This window comes from Phascolarctos cinereus, unplaced genomic scaffold, assembly GCF_003287225.1.
Source record: "Phascolarctos cinereus isolate Bilbo 61053 unplaced genomic scaffold, phaCin_HiC Scaffold_4;HRSCAF=312, whole genome shotgun sequence".
Lineage (NCBI taxonomy): Eukaryota > Metazoa > Chordata > Mammalia > Diprotodontia > Phascolarctidae > Phascolarctos > Phascolarctos cinereus.
The window spans coordinates 354,959,575-354,978,823 of NW_027555847.1; the positions used below are offsets into that span (position 1 = coordinate 354,959,575).

A 19,249-nucleotide genomic window follows, 5' to 3' on the forward strand; every position below is an offset into this window, starting at 1 on the left:
AAAAGGAGGGAGGGAGGGAGGGAGGAGGATGGAGAGGAGGATGGGAGAGGGAGGATGGGAGAGATGGCGATGGATGGAGAGGGGAGGAAGGGAGGAGCCCTAGCCTTCAGGACGCTCTGCGCATGCGCAGCGGCCTCGATTCGGCGGCCGCAGGGAGGCGGCTGCTGCGGGAGCCCGGGCTGAGTGCGGCCGGAGGCGGGGCGGAGGCGGGAAGGGGGGAGGTGGGCCGGGATCTGCGTCCAGGAGAAGCCGGGGCCCCGCGGCCGCGCAGCTTCCCTCCCGCCGGAGCCGCCCTGCCCTGGCGCTCGTTCGGGGGCTCCTGGGCCTTCATTTCGGCCTGCATTTCGACCTGCGCCGGTCTGTCACCCCGCCCGCCCGGGTAAGTCTCTCCGGCCCCGCCCCGCAGGGCCCCCCCAGGGTCCCGCGCTTCCACACAGTGACTGCCCCCCCCAACCCCCATCCTACCTGCAGGGACCGAGCGTTGGGCCTGCAGTGAGACCCGAGTTCAGATCCAGCCTCAGACACTTATTAGCTGGGTGACCCTGGGCAAGTCACTAACCTTTCTCTCTCTGCCTCAGTTTCCTCGTCTGTAAAATGGGGATCATAATAGCATCGATCTCCCCGGGTGTTGTGAGGATCCGGTGAAATAACATCTGTGCCTTATTCGTAAAGTGCTTGGCAAGTGCGTGGCACATAGTAGGCGCTGTAGAAATGCTTCGGCCCTCCTTCCCTTCCTTCTTCATTTGTCAGTCTTCCTCCAAGCCCCTGCCTCTCACAGTTCTTCCTCCTGCCACCTTCATCCTAGCTTCTTCACCATTCCTCTTTAAACAAATTTATGTACTTTGCATTGTCTATTTTATTACGAAATTATTTATCAACTAACATTTCAATAAAAAAAAGAAAGCAAGGATTGCATATTGAAACGGTGAAATTCTTTTGTTTTCTTTGTTTTAAAAATAGTATGTTAAATTTAACAGGATTGTAAAAAAAACCACCTGTTTGTGTGCCCTTTTTGTTTTCTTCGGTGTTTTTCTTAATTAATCTATCTCTATCACTATCTCTCTCTCCCCTCTTCCTCCTCTCTGTCCTCTGCATTTGTCACTTACTGGCTAATTTACCTATTCCTTCCTCCCTTGTAACAAAGAATAATCAAGCAAAGAAATCAACACATGGGCTATATCTCAGCATCCGTGTCTCATTCAAATGTATTAAGGTCATCTGGTGTCTGCCAGGAGGCAGGAGGCATGAATGCTTCACCGTAAGTGGCCCCTCACCCTTTACCACCCAGTCCCTCCCAGTATCTAGGCAAGCTCCCTAGTCCCTGCTTCTTGGTTTCCAGGGTTTCCTTCAAGACTCAGCTCTAATCCTGCCTTCAGTAGGAGCCTTTTCTCCATGTCCTTCCAGCATATTGATGCCTTCCCTTTCAGATTACCTTCCATTCACTTTGTGTATAAATCTCTAAGGTACCTGGTTTACATGTTGTCTCTCCCTTTAGAATATGTGCTCCTTGACTACAGTGTCTGTCTTTTTGCCTTTCTTTGTGTCCCCAGTGCTTAGCTTAATGAATCGTTGTGGGCTAATATAGGCCCTCTTGGCCCTTGAGGAATAGGTTACCTCTATCTGACCACAGAAATGGCTCAATCCCACTGCCTTTTCATTTGCCTTTACTACTTATTCTCTACTTTTCCCCTGTTTCTTAGAGCAGAGATAGGTTCCCAGAAGTGTTAGTATTCCTCTCTAGAGTGACATGGAAAAGGCCATACTTTCTAGATGAAAAAGTATCACCTAATCTAAATTAGCAGGCCCTAGCAAACCTACAAGTTAGGCATTTCAGTATCTAAGAAGAGGGCTACCTGTTAAAATATTTTCCTCTGGGGATAAAAAGCTCACCAGATGATTGTGTTTCACCCTGTGTAGAATACAGACTAGATCTTAGAACTGTTTATGGCACAAGTAAATTACATTTGCTAGTTTAAATAAAGACATTGTTTTGCTGTATTGGTTTACAGTCTTAATGTTTTATTCATTGTATTTCTAATTTTTTTCATTATGAAGTTTATTTTTGGAACACTACAGTCTAATCTTTTTCCTCAATGAAATGAATGAATTTTGTTGTGATTGGGAAACTTAATATCTATCAGCAGCATAAATCTCTTGAGAACTATGTGTAGTGTATGTGATATAGTAAGCTATAAAGATAGTCTTTGTTTTTTCTGTAAAACATTGTGTTTTCCCTTGACTAAAATGAGAAGAGCTCTGTTACCAAAAAAAGGAGTATCTGTTAGGTTGGGTTTTTGTTTGTTTGTTTGGTAATTGTGCTTATGATTTTACACTTCTGTTTAGTTTTTTGTTTTGTTTTGTTTTTTGGTGAGGTTATTGGGGTTAAGTGACTTGCCCAGAGTCACATAGCTAGTAAGTGTCAAGTGTCTGAGTTCAGATTTGACTCCAAGGCTGGTTCTGTATTCACTGTGCCACCTAGCTGCACTGTCACTTCTGTTTAGTTTGCAAGGAAGTAATCATTGAAATACAAAGTTTTTGTACAATTGAAAAACTAAACTGCATACAGATAGAAATACGAAGTATAGGAATTGCTATTGAATAATCTTTTAGGGAAGTGATGGGATGTGAAACAGGCTTGAACAGTATCCCTGTTTTTGAGCTGATGTGTTTCACTTCTCAGAAAACTATTTTTTTTTTCTGGAGGATGGAAATGGGTAGGGAGTGGGGGTAGAGGGAGAAGTTATTTATCAATATGTGTTGTGTAAAAAGGAGTTTACCCCCAAATATTGAAAAGCTCACATGGATATATGAAATTAAAAACCAAAATTGATTTGTTGTTTTTTCCCTATCATTCATTAAGGCATCCTGTAACCTTTTCCTAATTATTTTACTCATTGATATTCTTGACAACATGGAGGTTAAACTAGAAGTTTTGTTATCAACAAGTATCAAACAGAAAAAACCTTGGCCTCGAATTTCCTGGCTGGGACAGGTAGGTATTTCTTTTCATTCATATAAACGTATATGTATTTGTTAAATGTTTTATATTTTATATATAATATTACTTCTAAGGTAGAATAAGGTGAAAAAAACACCCTTTTATTTGAAAGTAAAATGCTTCCTAATCTATCTGAAGTATGTCAGCAGGCAGACTATTTTGCTTATAAATATTGGCTCTTGATAGGACTTTAGTTGGTCCTGCAGTCCAGTCTCATTTTACAGATGAGGTAATTGAGGCCTAAGTCACGCAGATAACAGCTGGCAGCCCAGGTGCTCGGATGCCGCTCAAGGACAGTGTTTTTCTCACTATCCCATGTAACCTCCCTAAAAAGTGTGATTTTTAAAAATATGTAAAGATCTTTTTCATTTTAGGAAAATTATTTCTCCAAGAAGAATTTATCTGAAAAATACATTTTGCTCTTGGTTAAATTTTTTAGTGTTATTTGGAGCTAGGGTGGTGTACATCTGAAGAGAGGAATCTCCTAAAAGTGGGGATGGGAGCCAGATCAGATCATAACCCTCCATGCCCCCTCAAGCTGGTATTGTGAACTTCAACTGCAACTCTGCATCCTCCATCTAAAGATACCACTCAAATAAGATACTTCTTTAATACTTAAATGTATCTGTTTTCATCAGTTCTTTGCCCCAAGGAGCAGCTTGGAATTAGTAAAAGCATGCATAATTTCTCAGGTGTAATTCATATAATTTTCTTTCTCCTATTTAATTGTGAGCCTACCTCATTATCCACTGGTCGTGTTTGTCCCAGAGAGACATACTAATATATACTAATTTGATAGACTGGACATCCAACTGCATATCATAGTCTGGACAATAGGCATTCATCTATATGGTTACATTTGTAAGAATTCTTAGACTGATCTCTTTTGAATAATCATGGATTTCATTGTGGTAGCCCTTATGCGTTCAGCCCAATATACACAACAAAGAGGAGTTATCTGAAGGACATGCAAAGGGAATTTATTTTCCCTTTGAACCTTGTATAAGTACTCTTCCATGACAGTTACATAATCCTGGATAAATCTAATGTGACTGACTGAAGACTTAATGTTGTTGTTGTTCATTCATTTCAGTCATGTCTGACTCTTTGTGACTCTGTGAGGGGTTTTCTTGGCAAAGATACTGGAGTAGTTTGCCATTTCCTTCTCTAGCAAAGAATTAGTAGAGTATGCCTATCTATAATATGGCATAGTACGAGAGTTCTTAATCTGAACTTCTTGGATGCCCAAGGTGTCCATGAACAGATTTCAGGGAATATGTTAATTTAGGGAAAAACAATTGCATCTTTATTTTCACTAACCTCTAACTGAAATTTAGCACTTCGGTTTGTTTGGAAGGGTTACATGGGCTTCACTAGGTTGCCAAAAAGGTCTGTGATTCAAAAGAGGTTAAGAACCCATGGCATAGTAAGAAGAAAACTGTACTTGGAGTCAAGAAGAATTAGGGGGGAATCCTGCCTTTGGCACTTAACAAGCTTTATCTTCTGTCTTTCTTATCCCCTCTTTTTATTGATGCTATGATAGTTAGAATAAGTGAAGGGATAATTCTGCTTGGCACCGCAGTGTTTTCACTGTTTCTTCTTCCATAGGAAAAGGAAGCTATTTTCCTATTGGATGATAAGTGTATAAATGAAATTAATTTGCCATCTGGAAAGACAAAGAAGAAAATCCCTCGTCTACAGCTTTTGCAGAAAAATGTTGTCATCTTAACAACTTCTAGTAATGGTTAAGTATTACTGATATATATAATATATTTTTTTTTGCTTTTAGGCAATTGGGGTTAAGTGATTTGCCCAGAGTCACACAGCTAGTAAGTGTCAAGTATTTGGTCTGAGGCCAGATTTGCTGATATTTCTAAAAACCTAAATTAAGTTGATTTTGGAAGTAATAGTTATGTGAATAGAGAACTGGTCTTGAACCAGGAAGACCTGCTTTGAAGCCTTGCCTCTGACAATTACTGGCTCTTTTAATCTGGGGAGGTCACTTAACTTCTCAGTTTCCCAGACAGTCCTTTAGTATTATAAATTGCAGAGTAGCTGCCAGTCTGCACTGGTAGAGAGCTTTCTTGTTGGGAGTTCCCTATCCTAATGAAATTCCACAGAAAAATGGATTTCAATTTGTAGTAATTTATAATCGATATGAATGGCTGAACATTTTCAGGTGTTTTAATAACAGTAGTTTAGAAGGAATACTTTTCTTTTTGGAAACAGATGCTTGGCTGACTGGGTTACTTAACACTGGCGAAATCTTCCTTTGGAACAAAGATCAAGACTGCTTGAAAACCGTATCTGCAACTGAAGAGTCTAAGACACTGATAACAGCAGCCTTAGGTAGGAGTCCCTTTATTGTCTGCATTTATCAAAAAATAGAAAGGGGGAAGTATAAAGTACTCTTTAAAAATCCTAATTGAAATCTCTTTTCATTGTTTTTGTTGACATCTGTGTCTGGCGTACCTAACATTTTTGTGCTTTATATAAATTCATCCATTTTCTTACTTTGCACATGTTTTGTGTGTTTTGAGTGTTTTTTCTTTTTAATTTATGAAGTTAATATATCAAGAATTTCTAATTTGTAGGGAAGAAAAATTGGGAAATAAAAAAAAAATTTATAGAGCCACGAAATTTGGCCTTCTGATGAATGGTTATTTTTTCCCCCCAGAATGTTCTCTGAGACTGTATGTATATGTATCAGGAGATGGAAAAAGAGTTCTGCTAACCATACCTTCTGGATGCATCTTGTTGTGGGAGTGTTTGGAGTCTGAGAATATTATATATTCCAAAAACTCTTCACTGTTGGGTCAGTGGTCACAAATCAAACCTGAAAAATCAATCGTTTTGCCTTCTCCTGAAGATAAAGAAGCTGTAGTAGATGCTGTTTTTATAAAAAATGAGGTAAATTTGAAATTGAGGGGAAAAGTTAATAATGAGATCTATTTTAGCAAGATGTGTTGAATTCTAGCTGTATATTGGGATGGTAGTTGTAAGATTGACTCATTAGTCATATGAAAAATTTTCAACATTTCCTGTCCACAGTTCTTTAAATATTGAAAAGAGTATGGTTTAGACTTGTAATAGGTTTTTTTCTAATATTTATTTTAATAGCATATGCAACAATATAGAATTAGTGGGATTAAGACTGATAAGAAATAACTCACATTTAGTTTGGAGCATTATATTTTTTAATTGTGTTGTTTGAATTCTAAGGCCCCCTTACTTAAGGTTTTCTTATAAGTATGTGCTGACGCTATTAAAAAAACAAAATTTTGTTACTTTTTAAATATTTTCCTAATGTACTTCCCTTCTAGAGAGCCATCCCTTTTGATAAAGAATTTAAAGATAAAGAGAAAAACAGTTGTACAAAACTAATCAACATATCAAAAAAGTCTGACATTATATATGTAGTATTACATACCCGTGGATCTCCTTATCCTCATTCTGCTTTTTTTGCTTTCCATTATTTCAAAAGCCTTTCCATATTTTTTATATATCTTATACTTGCCATTCTTAATTACATTATAATGTTCCATTGCATTAAGTGATCTGACTGTGGTACGTCATTCTTTTACTGTTGGACAGTGAGTTGTCTCTAGGTTTTTGCTGTTACAAGTGATGCAATTATAAATAGTTTCATAGTTAGTTTTCTTATTTTCTGTATTTTAGCCTTTCTGTATTTTAACAGTGGGATCATTGAGTCAAAGGATATGATTTTTAAAATTTGTACTCTATTGCCAGTTGGATATGAGAAATGTTTTAGTTTTGGCTTTCAAATTAGTTTACAAAAAATCAGTTGTTTTTTGTTTGTTTTGTTTTGGCAGTTGCTTGGTGATTGCTGCTTGTGTTCATTTACCTTTTATTCTGGGAAATATTTGATGTTAACATTTTTGGCACTTCAATGGCATGAAAATGTATCTCGATCTGTTAGGTGAGAGTAACTTTTCTTTTAAAAATAAAAAACCCTAACCCCTGTTTATGTACCCTCTGTTTAAGTTCTTTTAGCACACATAAAAAATAATAAACAAAAAGTAAAATAGATAAACATTCATGGACCCTCCCTTGTACTTTTCAGGTTAAGAAAAAAACAGACCAAAAGAGTATTATTTCATTCCTTGAGGTTGATGTTTAAAAATTTGGGGCCCGTGAAATCTTTGCCCTTTTTTGTATTGCTTATTTTCTTGGAACTGGCAAAGTTGTTAATCATGACGTAGTGGGAACCTGATTTATGTCAGGACTATAAGGACATGTAATTTGGAAAAGTTAAAAAAACAAATTGGAAGTTAAAAAGAAATGTGGCCTCTTTGTACACATGAATTTTTATATTTTTAAATTTCCTATCAAAATGTTTATTAACCATTGTATAGACACAATAGAATATTAACTCACTTAGCACTTTAAGTTTTACCAAGCACTTTCCTTACAACATCCTTGTAGTGTAGATAGGGTAAAGTGTTATTACTACCATTTTACAAATGATGGCACTGAGACACAGATGAGTGAAATGATTTTCTCCAAGTTAACACATTCTGTGAGTAGCAGAACCAGTACTGATTGCTGGTCTTTCAACTCTGAGTATCAGGAAATCTAGACCCATCAGACAGAAAGGTTTGGACTATTAACAAAACACTTAGATTGCTCTTATTTAACTGATTTAACTGTTCTGCACCAGATGAAATTTTGAAGTGTCTTGAAGATGGTCTTCAAAGATAGAAATCAGTATATGTATATGTCTGTTATTTGAACTGTGTTAAATTTTAATTACTTTTTAAAATTAGCAGTATATGATGAATTTGTTATGATTCCATTATTTTATTTTTACAGTTCATTGTCATACCAGGTCCATTGGGCACATCAAGAATGTTTTCTGTGTACCTTGGTTCCTAAATGTGAATCAGTAAAATCAAGAGGAGCCCTGATTATAGCATTTTCAAGGGATGGCCTTACCCTGGCAGTAACTCTTAATCAGAAAGATCCAAAGGTCAGTAGAACTAATAATCTTTCCAGCTGAGTGGAATCTGTAAAAAGGCTGACTTGAAATCATCTTAGAATTTTCCTTGAATATATCATTTTATTCTCTAGATATTTTATTGCCTTGATAGTGAGTCTCTAGAATATATATATGACTCTATTACTCTAGCAACTAGTACTCGTTACTACTAGTATTAGTATTACTAGTACTCTAGCAGCTGCTTGGTAATTAGATCCAAAGCTGTGGTCTAGGATGGGACAGCTAGGTGACTCAGTGGCTGGAGCACTCGGCATGGAGTCAGGAAGATCTGAGTTCACATCCAGCCTCAGACACTTATGAGCTCTGTGACCCTGGGCAAGTCACTTAACCCCTGTTTGCCTCATTTCCTTATCTGTAAAATGGAGACACGATGAAGAAGGAAAAGATACACTACTCTAATATCTTTCTCAAGAAAACCCCATGGACAGACGTCCATTAGGTCACGTAGAGTCAGACACGTTTGAAGGATTGAACAATAACAAATGATCTAGGACTCCTTCAAACCTTCTTACCACTTTTGGTGTATAAGTAGGGGGCACAGATCCCACAGCCCTGAGGCCTGAAGCGCCTTCAGAAGCAGATCACAGATCCTCTGGGACTCTCCTGCCTACCTAGGAATCCCTTCATTGGGCCTTGGGCTAGAGTGGATCCTTGAGTAAATGCGCTAGCATCATAGAAGTAGATTCAGAGCTGGAAGGGATTTTGGAGGCCATCTGTTTTATTTAATAGCTGAGGAAACAGACCCAAGAGATGAAGTGACTTGTCCAAGGTCATGCAGATAGTAAGTGTCAGAGACAGGATGTGAATTCAGGTCCTCTGACTCGAGAATTAGTGCTTTCCATTATATTGTATGTTGTATCTAAGTCTCTGTTTGAACTCAAGGTCAGCCTCAGGTATCAGGTGACTTTAAAACAAGGGTTCTTAACATAGAGTCTGGGGATTTGTTTTTTTTAAATTTTGGATATCTGTTTCATTATAACTGATTGCCTTCCTAATTCTTTATTTTCCTTTTCTTCTACACATTTGTAAACATTCTAAGAAGGGTACCATAGGCTTTGCCAAATTGCGAAGGGGATCCATGACAGCAAAAAAATTAAAAAACTGTGTTCTAAAATTTTATCAAAATCTAGGTTGAAGGTCAAAAGGACTTTTTTTTTCTTTTTGGTGGAGCAATTGGGGTTAAGTGACTTGCCAAGTTCACACAGCTAGTAAGTATCAAGTGTCTGAGGCTTAATTTAAAAGGACTTCTAAAAACTCACTAATTAATCAATCAACAAGAATTTAATTTTTTTTTATTTATGTCTTTTGTTTTTCATCACCTATATTCCCCCTTCTGTTCTTCCCACTCTCCTTTTTAGAGAACTATTCCTTAAATAACAGTTAAAAAAATAGAAAAAAAATTCAGCAAAACTAATTGATACACTGAAAAAAATCTGACATTACATGCAATCCTCAGCACCCAGGGAAACCTCCCTACTCCACCCAAAGGTGTGGGAGGAGTTATCTGCTTACATATCTTCTTTGGGACTACGCTTCAACTAGCATTTAATAAGTGCCTTCCATGTGCCAGGCACTGTGTGGACAAAAATTCCTACCCTCATGGTGCTTACATTCTAAGGGGAAAGACGACATATATAAATGTAGGTAGATAGAAAATATATTCAAAATTGTTAGGTGATTTTGGAGGGAGGACACTAGCAAGCAGGTGGGCTAATTAGGAAAGACTTCATGTAGCAGGTGGCTTATGAGCCTCTGCCACTGCCACCTCTCTGGTGCAGGTACTCATCACTTCACCTCTGGGCTATTGAAATAGCCTATTGGTGGGTCTGCCTGCCTCAAGTCTCCCCACTCTAGTACATGCTCCACTCAGCTGTCAGATTGACCGCCTTAAGGCTTAGATCTGACCCTGCCACTCTTTATTCAGTAAACTCCAGTGGCCCCCTATTACTTTCAGAATCAAATACAGAATTTTCTGTTGGCCTTTTAAAGCCTTTCGTAACTTAGTCCCTTCCTCCCTTTCCTTACTTACCTACCATACTCCCCTCCACATACCCTGTTATCGAGTGACACCAGACACCTTGCTGTTCTTCAAACAAAGATACCCCATCTCCCAACTAAGCATTTACCTTGGCTGTCCCCCATGCCTAGGAGTCTCTCCTTCCTCCTCTCTTCCTCCTGGCTTGTCCTTGACACTTCTCTCAGGTCCCAGCTAAAGTCCCACCTGCTGCAAGGGACCTCCTTAATCTTGATGCCTTCCCCCTGTAACTGTTCCCTAGTTTTTCCTGTATATTTCTTGTTTGTACATAGTTGTTTGCATGCTGTCTCCCCCATTAGACTGTGAGATCCTTGAGTGAAGGAACTATCCATGGCCTCTTTTTGTATTTGTAGTATTTACACAGTTCCTGCTATAGCTATCTGCCCACTTTCTTTACTCCTTTGTTTCCATTATATGAGTGGAAGTTTCTGAAGTCCAATAGCACTTAGTATGTATAGGATTGGCAGAATTGAGTTTAGTATTTTAATGTAAGTATTATGTTTAGTATTTTGATCTCAAATCAAAATTATTCGTAAAGATTCTTGCAGGTTACAAAATAATCCTTAATTTATTTCTTGGTGTTTTTTTGTTTGTTTTCTAGGCCACACAAATTCTGTTTATAAACGTATTGAATTTTGTGACTCTCTGTGGTAGTCTTAAAGGTTGTAGCAATAAGAATCCTGTGGTTCCATCCAGACTCATTAGGTAAGATCTCTTTTAAAGAATGCCAAAATAATTTTAGTTTTAAAGAAGTTATTGCAGAACAATTTTTAGAAGTCTTGGAATTTTACAGATGTCAAGGGTCTGCTTTATATCCATTGTTGTTTGTGAGGGATAGATTCTAGAAGTTTTGGATATTAAAGTCTGAATCAATCATTATCAAAAGTGGGAGAGGGAGGTATTAGGGAGGGGAATTGTAAAAAAAATTTTCTCTTTCTTTTCTTATCTCTTTATTTTTCACTTTTTTCCTTTTTTAGGAAAAGAGGGGTTGAAGTATGATGAGACAATTCTGATAAAGTGGTGAACAGAACAGGACTTATGGGGAGACTAGGAGTGGCCGGGATTATAATTTCACAGTCTTGTTTATATGTTAACGTAAAAACTGGCAAACTGTGGCATGAAGCCCAGGAAAAGATTTTCAGTGGCACATCAGGGCTTAAGAGGTAGTTGCACAGATGATAGATGTCATACCAGGAAGATCTGAGTTCAAATATGGCTTCAAACACTTAGTGACCCCTGAGCAAGTCACTTAACCTCAGTCCTCCTCAGTTTCTGTAATTGTAAAATGGGGATGATATTAGCAGTATTGTGAGATTAATTAAGAGAATATTTGTAAAGTGCTTAGCTCAGTGCCAGGCACATAGTAAATGCTTATTCTGCTCCCTCTCTCCTTCCCCTTTCCCCCCCAACCCTTGCCCTTAGGTAAAACTGCAAGGAAGACAACATTTGTCTTCCCCCTTCCCCCAGCCTTGCCATCTCTTAGGCAGCTCAAATGCATCTTTGGCTGTACAGTCTTGTCCACTTCACCCAAATTTTCCCTTTTTTAAGATAACTTTTTTTCTTTCTTCCACAATCAAAATTCCCATTCCTGAATGGTAGTGTTCTCAGCTAAGTATTGTATGATTTAGGAGTCCCTAGCCTTTGGAGAGGGGATCATTTCTTTGGGGATGGGAGCAGTTAAGAGTGGTATCTATAAATGAATCTGAGGAAGAGGTGGTCCTAACTGGTTGTTATGAGGAGGGAATCTATATTTTGGGATGTGTCATGGCAGTGTGAACTGTTTTGGAGACCTACTAAATATGCTTCTAGAATATTAGTGATCCCTACTCTATAGTTGCAGGCTGCTAAATCTGACTAAAGCAGTTTACAATTAAATATGTATGAGTGCCTGATAGACTTACACTTCTAGTGGGTATTAGCATTTTGATATCCAAATAAATGTGTTTAATGGAATGTACAGAAGAAAAAAATTTTTGAGAACATGAATAACATACTCCCCAGCAAATAAAATACATAGAATCAGTATTATAGTTATGGCAAACTCTACACTATTCATCTTCCAACCCCTTTAAATCTTTGCCTTTTGTAACTCAGAAGACATCATTTGGGAAAACCCTGGACTTTTGAAAATGCAGCCTACATTTTATTGATGAAGAGTTTTGTGAATGTGTTGTATTTTTCTTTTTCTAGGTCCTACTGGGTGGGTGATATCAGCTGGACTCATGATAGCCTTTTTCTGGCCTGTGTATTAAAACGTGGCTCCTTGGTTCTGTTGACCTGTTTGGGTGAATTGCTAACTTTGGTCACGTTTGGTTGCTCTATAGAATTTGGACCAGCAGAATTTATTCCTCTTCATCCACTAATAACATATAGGTGAGACACTATAATAACATATAAATGAGATGTAATATAATATAATTTGTGATGGTATCTTCCTTCCTGGGTGTTACTTGTATAGTTTTTTTTAATGTAATTTCATCTTTCACATTAAGTCTTTCTTTTGTGTCTGTCATTTCAATATCTGTTTCTCATTTATAGTTCTCTCCTATTTCTTATTATGGCTTTACCCTGGTGAAAAATTGACATTTTGGCCATGTAAGTATATTATTTACATGTCTTAATAGCATCAGAAAAAATATAAAAGTTAATCATATATTACATTTCTTGTGATAAAAGTTTAACTCTTTAAAAATTTATAATTTAAAATTAATTTGACACATAAATTTTTGCATTTGTCCCAGAAATTTGTTAGTTTTTTTTAAATAGCAAGAAACCCTTATTGATTTATCACATTGTCCTAAACTTTTGAAGTAGGAATATATAAAACATGTTTTTGTTTCTAATATGAATGTCACCTCTCATTAATTTTAAAGTAGAATTTAAAGTGACCCAATAAAAGTACTGGCTAATCTAGCCATTGTTTTAGATTTATGACTTTGAATTTTTTTTTTATTAGAAAATGGCATTTGTTAGTCATGAAGCAAGTTTTAGGAGGTATTTGTATACTACACTAAAATTATTTTTTTCAATTGTGTATTAAGTCACAAATGATTTATAATTTATAAGAGAATCAGTGATTCCCAATTTTTATTGTCATTTAAAATATTTATACTGGAATAGTTTCTAAAACAAAATATAAAAGGTTTTTTAACCAATGTAGCAATGTAGCTACATATTTAAATATTTACATATTTAAAAGGATATTAAATAGTTAGCATGTATACTTATTGTGACTTTCCATATAAATGTAGCTATTACTACAGTTATTTAAATTTATGGAATTTTCTGGATGTTTACAAAAACTTTTTGTCTACTTTTATTATGTTGGAGTAGTTGGCCTCTATCATATTAAATTTCTAGCATGTAGAATTGAATGAAATGCACATCGTGGTATAGAACCTCCTTTCTCTCTTTTTTTCTCCTCTAACTCCAGCCCTAGAACTGGAAAGAACTGCTGTTAAGAATATTAGAGGGGCAGCAGATAGAAAGACTCTTGGTAGAGAAGATCTAGGAATTATTCCACTATCTCTTATCCTTTCCACTGAATGTTCTTTTATTTTTGCCCCAAGCCATTTTCTTAAGAACACCGTATACTTTAGTACATTTCAGGCACTTTAAAAACTAATTTATGCAACCACTTAATTTCAAAGAATACTTAATTAAATTATAGAAATGCCAAGTTTCACTTAGAAGCAGACAAAAAATTTTTTTCCACTACCATTTCCACACACCTTACCTTATTACTGAGTTCTTATTTTTTTATACTTTATCAACAGAATGCGAATGTCCCTAACTCCACTTCATCAAATTTAATGAATGTTTCTTGAGTACATATGTACAAGGCACTGTACTAGCTTTCATGAGAGCTATAAAAATAAGAAATATAAACTAGGACCTTAAAAATCTAATTAGGTTTCTCTTCTGTTTTAAATATATTGCTAGGAGGCAAAAAAAAGAATAAAAGAACTGATGAAAATGCCATAATTTGCTGAAAATATAAAATAATAATAAAAATTTATAACATATACTGTTTAACCCAAAATACATTATTGCATGTTCCTAAAAGGAAAAAATTAATTTTATCTTTGCTTTTCATTCTTCCTCTTTTATCTTTTTATAATATCACTTTTTATTTCTACCTTTTTTTTTTGGCTTTTTCCTTGGAAAACAATATAAAATAGAAACGTTTTATTATTTCCCTGTAAATTTGCCCCTTCTAATCCTTTTTTTTAAATTTTGGGGTTTGTTTACTAGACCACAGCAATTTGTACCTCAGGATTCAAGTTATTCCCTTGATTCATCAGCCTCTGATAATGACCTGATGAGACAGAGATTTTCTGTAAAAACACACTCAAGATTACCCTACCTAATTGTCTCTGATGGATATATGGTTACAGTACTTCGATTTTTTGATAATTTAACCCCATCAGTACTTATGAAATCATTTCTACTTGAATCAACCCAAAGGCTTGAGAAAATACATCAAGGGCTGATATCTCAGGTATGATTTTTATAGATAATGTAAAACATATTTACATTGCATTATTATAAAAATTAAAATTATAAATACTGTCATTTGTTTTTGTACCCTAACATATTTCTGGTATGGAAAAAGTAATGAAAGTATGAGTTTGTAAAGTCTCACACTATTCCCTTTTATAGTCTAAAGGAAAAAATCTGAGATTGCGATCACTGGGTTCACTCCGGGCTAGTCTGTTAAAGTATCAAGGAAACCAAAGTTCAGTTGTCTCTGCCACGCCCAGGTTCTTGCAAGAAGAGGAAGAAATAGGGGAATTGACTGAGAAAATGGCAGATTTGCAGGTACTTGACATCACATTTTATTTACTCTGAACAATAAGAGTCTGTATTGATTTCAGTACTGTCAAGAAATATAGCCTCTGTTTCTTGCTTGTTAAGGGGAAAGAGAATTGGGGGAACCCTGATCATGTCTATAGCATCATTACTATGAGGTATTTGATATTCAGATTTTTTTTCTCATTTCAGGATCATGAAGTAGAAGAAAGTAATAATAGTAAGCAATTTTCCAACAGTTTTTTTCCTTTTTGGAATCAGAAAAGTGATTCTTTGTTTGATGAAGTTGAAGAAGGAAGACTAGAATTTGCATCCATGTTTGATACTATTCATGCAAAGGATGATACTAAGGAAAAAGATGATATCATAACAGAACTACATTCTATCCAGAAAAATCTTCTTGCAGCCTGGAATATTGGAATTTCAAAAAACGTGGAACACAAAAAATTAATGTTAAATTACACAGTAATCTGTATTACTCATTTTCTCTACATCCTTCAGTTTGTAAAATGTCCTCCTCCTAAACACAGTCTTTTTTTAAATAAGACCATAAGGCATAATGCGTGGCTGCAGTGTGTCTTTCAACTTTTTCATCAGTGTTTATCTGTTCAGTACTGGGATCTGAGATACAGACAGGATGTTGGACATTTGGTAAAGCTGACATCTCAAACACTGAAGTTGATGTTCATTCAGCAACAAGATCAGTTATTCTCAGATACTCTTTTAGGTTGTTTCAACTTACTTAAGATGGTCTCTGACAGTCTAAATGGTATATATACTCTTCAGCATCAGGTGATTTCAACATCAGCTGATGGAAATAGGACAGTAAATCATGAATCATTGGTGGTACCTATTTTTCAAAAACTTTCTTACAACTGTACTCAGAAATCATGGTCATGGAATTCTTTTTTAAAGATACCTCCTCAGGCCATAAATCTTGTTCAAAAGCCAGGCCACAGGTATGATTGTATACTTATATTACTATGTCACTAGAGGTTTAAATAGGCTTCTTGTTATTAAAAGTGTTGTAGGATGTATATTGAATTCGGTACTTGTGGAACAAAAGCAATCTTTATAACAATTTCTTATAACTGTACAAATATTTTAATCAGGAACTTGGAAAATACTAAGTTTAGATTTTGGAATTACATAATTTAGAAAAATATTACCAGCTTTTGCTGGTAATATTGCCAGAAAATATTTGTGAACGTAGCTGTTCATGATAAAATATGTAGTTTTTAGAATTTAAATTGAGACAGATATTTGGAAAATGATAATTACCACTAGATATATCAAAAGTAAGCTACATATTCATTTCCAGTTTGTAGTTTGGTTTTTATATGATACCTAACTTTCTGTGCAGGTTATCCATCCTTTGGCAGTTATTGTACAAACAGACTTTGTGGTATCAAGCTCATCTAAGTAGGATGGACCCTAAGGATGATAGACAATTAACCAAAAGGATAGCACATGAAGAACCCATTGTCAGATCCTTGTTATGCCATGTACAAGCTGTTCTACAGACGGCAGGATATTGCTTGAACCAAGCTTTGGAGCTTAAGTCTGTAATTGGTCAGTGTCCCAAAAGGAATTTCAGTCTATATGATTAAAAATATGTTACTAGTCTTTGTCTCATTTTGGAAGTAGTGATAAGGATTTGTCATGTCTATTCTTAAACCAATGGAATAAAAAGGCATTTTTTTTTTTACATTTCATTATGAATAAACAATTTGTATAAAAACAACATCAAGCAGATGAGACGATATCGCTCCAGCTATTCTTTCTATCTTTATTAGAGTAACTGCACATATTTATATGTGGTTAAATTTGGGTGCAAATACTATATGGTGTTCTGTCTTTTTCATTTAACATTATTAATAGCATAGATTTTTGTAGATTTTAAAGTTGAAAGAGACTTTTCCAGTTTTCTCATTTTATGGATAGAAAAACTGAAACCTGGACAGAAGCAGTTACTTGCCCAAAGTCATATGTCCATTCAACATCATCAAGATGCTTATTTTTCAAAATCAGCTGAGCTTTTCCCCATGGGGTTTTGGATTATTGCCAGTTTTTGTTTTGCTCTTATAAATGGTATTGCCGTGAACATCTTTGGACAAATTATTTTTTTCTCTCTGGTGGTTATTTTTCTTTGGCATCTCTTCCCAGTGTAGCCTTACTGGGTCAAAGGCTATAAATAGTTATATGGTACTTGTAAATGTTGACTGTCTTAAAATCTTAATGGAAAGAAATTTATAGTATCACTAGTGATATTTTTGTGAAACTGTTTCCTTACCAGCAGAAGAGTTTTTAACAATGTTAGTGATCATTGGCATTCATTTTTTTTGAGGTGAGGAATACTTTCTTTTGGGATCATATGAAGAATCTGTTCAGCTATGGAAGAAAGCACTACAAGAAACCAAAGCAATAGGTAATGGTACTGTCCCCCCGAAATACTTGCCCAATGACCAACCACAGTTCCAGAGAACTTAGGATTGTATTCATCTCCTGATAGAAAATATTTAGAGTATTAATTGAGACATATTTTTTGGAGACATAACTGTGCAGGGATTTGTTTTGCATTGTTTTTGTAACAGAGGTTTTGTTCTTATTTTCTCAGTTTGTGGGAGGTGGGTGTGAGGAAGAAAGTGGGAGGGAGAAAATGCTGATTTTAAAATAAAATTTAATTTAAAAAAGAAACAATACTTGCTAATTTAGAGGGTACTAAATATGTCATTTGATTTACTGAGCCTGCTAATTCACTAAAAATAACTCCAGATTTCACAGTGCTGGAAGCATTTTTAATGCCTAGATATAATAGAAGATTGATTCATACTAGTTGTCAAAAAGGTGTCCTTTAAAATTTAATCTCAGTGTATCTTACATCTATAAGTAAAGTTCTTGTATCTTTTTAGTTAATGACAGAATCTGTCAATGACCCCAATTACATGTTCAAAAGGAGAGAAATTGGGATTGTAAATAAAGTAACCTTTCTTTAACGGGAAAAATGTAGAAATGAGGACTAAGAACTACACATTGAGCCTTTTTGTCTTCTTTGGGAAGATGTGAAACTTCTGTCCACTAACCTGGCTCAGAGAAGTTCATCCATGCTAAAAGCAAAATCAAAATACTTTTGCTAGGCAGATTTCTATAAAAAAAAATCAAGTAGAAATTTAGGGATTGGTTTTTGGGGTCTTTATGATTTGTAAGTATTAGTGATACATACTGTTAGACTGAGGCAATAGGGTAGTCTGTTCCTGGCTACAAGTATTCTTTTATTTTTTTATTTTATTTTATTGTGTTTTTTTGTAAATTGTATTTTATTTTTTCCAATTACATGTAAAGATGATTTCCAACATTCTTTTTTTTTTTTTTTTTGGGCAACTGGTGTTAAGTGATTTGCCCAGGGTATCACATAGCTAGTAAGTGTCAAGTGTTTGGTCTGAGGCTGGATTTGAACTCAGGTCCTCCTGACTTCAGGGCCAGTGCTCTATCCACTGTGCCATGTCGCTGCCCCTCAACATTCATTTTTAATAAGATTTTGAGCTCCAGTTTTTTTCTTTCTCCCTTTCTCCCCTCCCCAACATGGCAAGCAATCTGATATAGGTTATACATGTGCAGTTATAGTAAACGTATTTACACATTAGTCATGTTTTGAAAGTAGAAACAGAACAAAGGGGAAAAACCATGAACCCCACTGCCCCAGAGTGGAAGTAGTATGCTTTGTTTTTACATTCAGACTCCATAGTTCTTTCTCTGGATGTAACAGCCTTTTCCATCATGAGTCTTTTCAAAAAGCGTTCTGTTTTAGAAGAGCTTTCCTAACTTTTAAATGGCGATCATTCAATCAATAAACATTTGTTAAGAACCTACTATGTGCCAGGCATTGTAATAAGCATTGGGGATACAAAAATGGGCAGAAGACAATCCCTGCTCTGAAGGAGCTTCTTGTTTCTGGCCACTTAGAAAGCATTTTACCTGAGAATGCTTCATGGTGGATGGTTCCTTCAGGTAGTTGCATTGTTTACCTTTTTGTTCTACCCTGTATATATTTGAAACCCGAGTCATCATTGGTCTACAGTTAATACTGATGTGCAAATCTCTTCATCAGACCTTTAGATAGGTGGACATTAGTTATCGTGACATTATGTGAAATAAAGTAGAATCTGTTGAAATGTGGATAATTGCAATCCAGCCAATTCGGTCCGTCAGACGTTAAAGGTCTACTTTGTGCAAAGCGTTATGCTAGTTGACACAAAGACAAAATGAAAAACTTTCTGTGATCTCAAGGAGCTTATGTGTAATATGTAAGCTAATAAGTATATACACGATAATTTCAGGAGGAGGGAGTGAGCATTAACAACTAATGGCATTAAGAATGTGTCAC

General features: G+C 35.9%; 1 protein-coding gene across 1 annotated transcript in view; it reads left to right on the forward strand.

The window, feature by feature from the left end:
* Nucleotides 1–272: 272 nt before the first annotated feature.
* CPLANE1 (ciliogenesis and planar polarity effector complex subunit 1) overlaps nt 273–19,249 on the forward strand; it is a 109,475-nt gene continuing 90,498 nt past the window's right edge. Inside the window, 14 exon segments of the mRNA XM_078153213.1 lie at nt 273–379; nt 2,861–2,992; nt 4,607–4,742; nt 5,228–5,347; nt 5,676–5,908; nt 6,832–6,938; nt 7,832–7,988; nt 10,655–10,758; nt 12,244–12,426; nt 14,308–14,554; nt 14,716–14,874; nt 15,058–15,824; nt 16,229–16,437; nt 17,213–17,293. Of these exon segments, the coding sequence (XP_078009339.1) occupies nt 2,912–2,992; nt 4,607–4,742; nt 5,228–5,347; nt 5,676–5,908; nt 6,832–6,938; nt 7,832–7,988; nt 10,655–10,758; nt 12,244–12,426; nt 14,308–14,554; nt 14,716–14,874; nt 15,058–15,824; nt 16,229–16,437; nt 17,213–17,293 (2,584 nt within the window). The 5' untranslated portion in view covers nt 273–379; nt 2,861–2,911.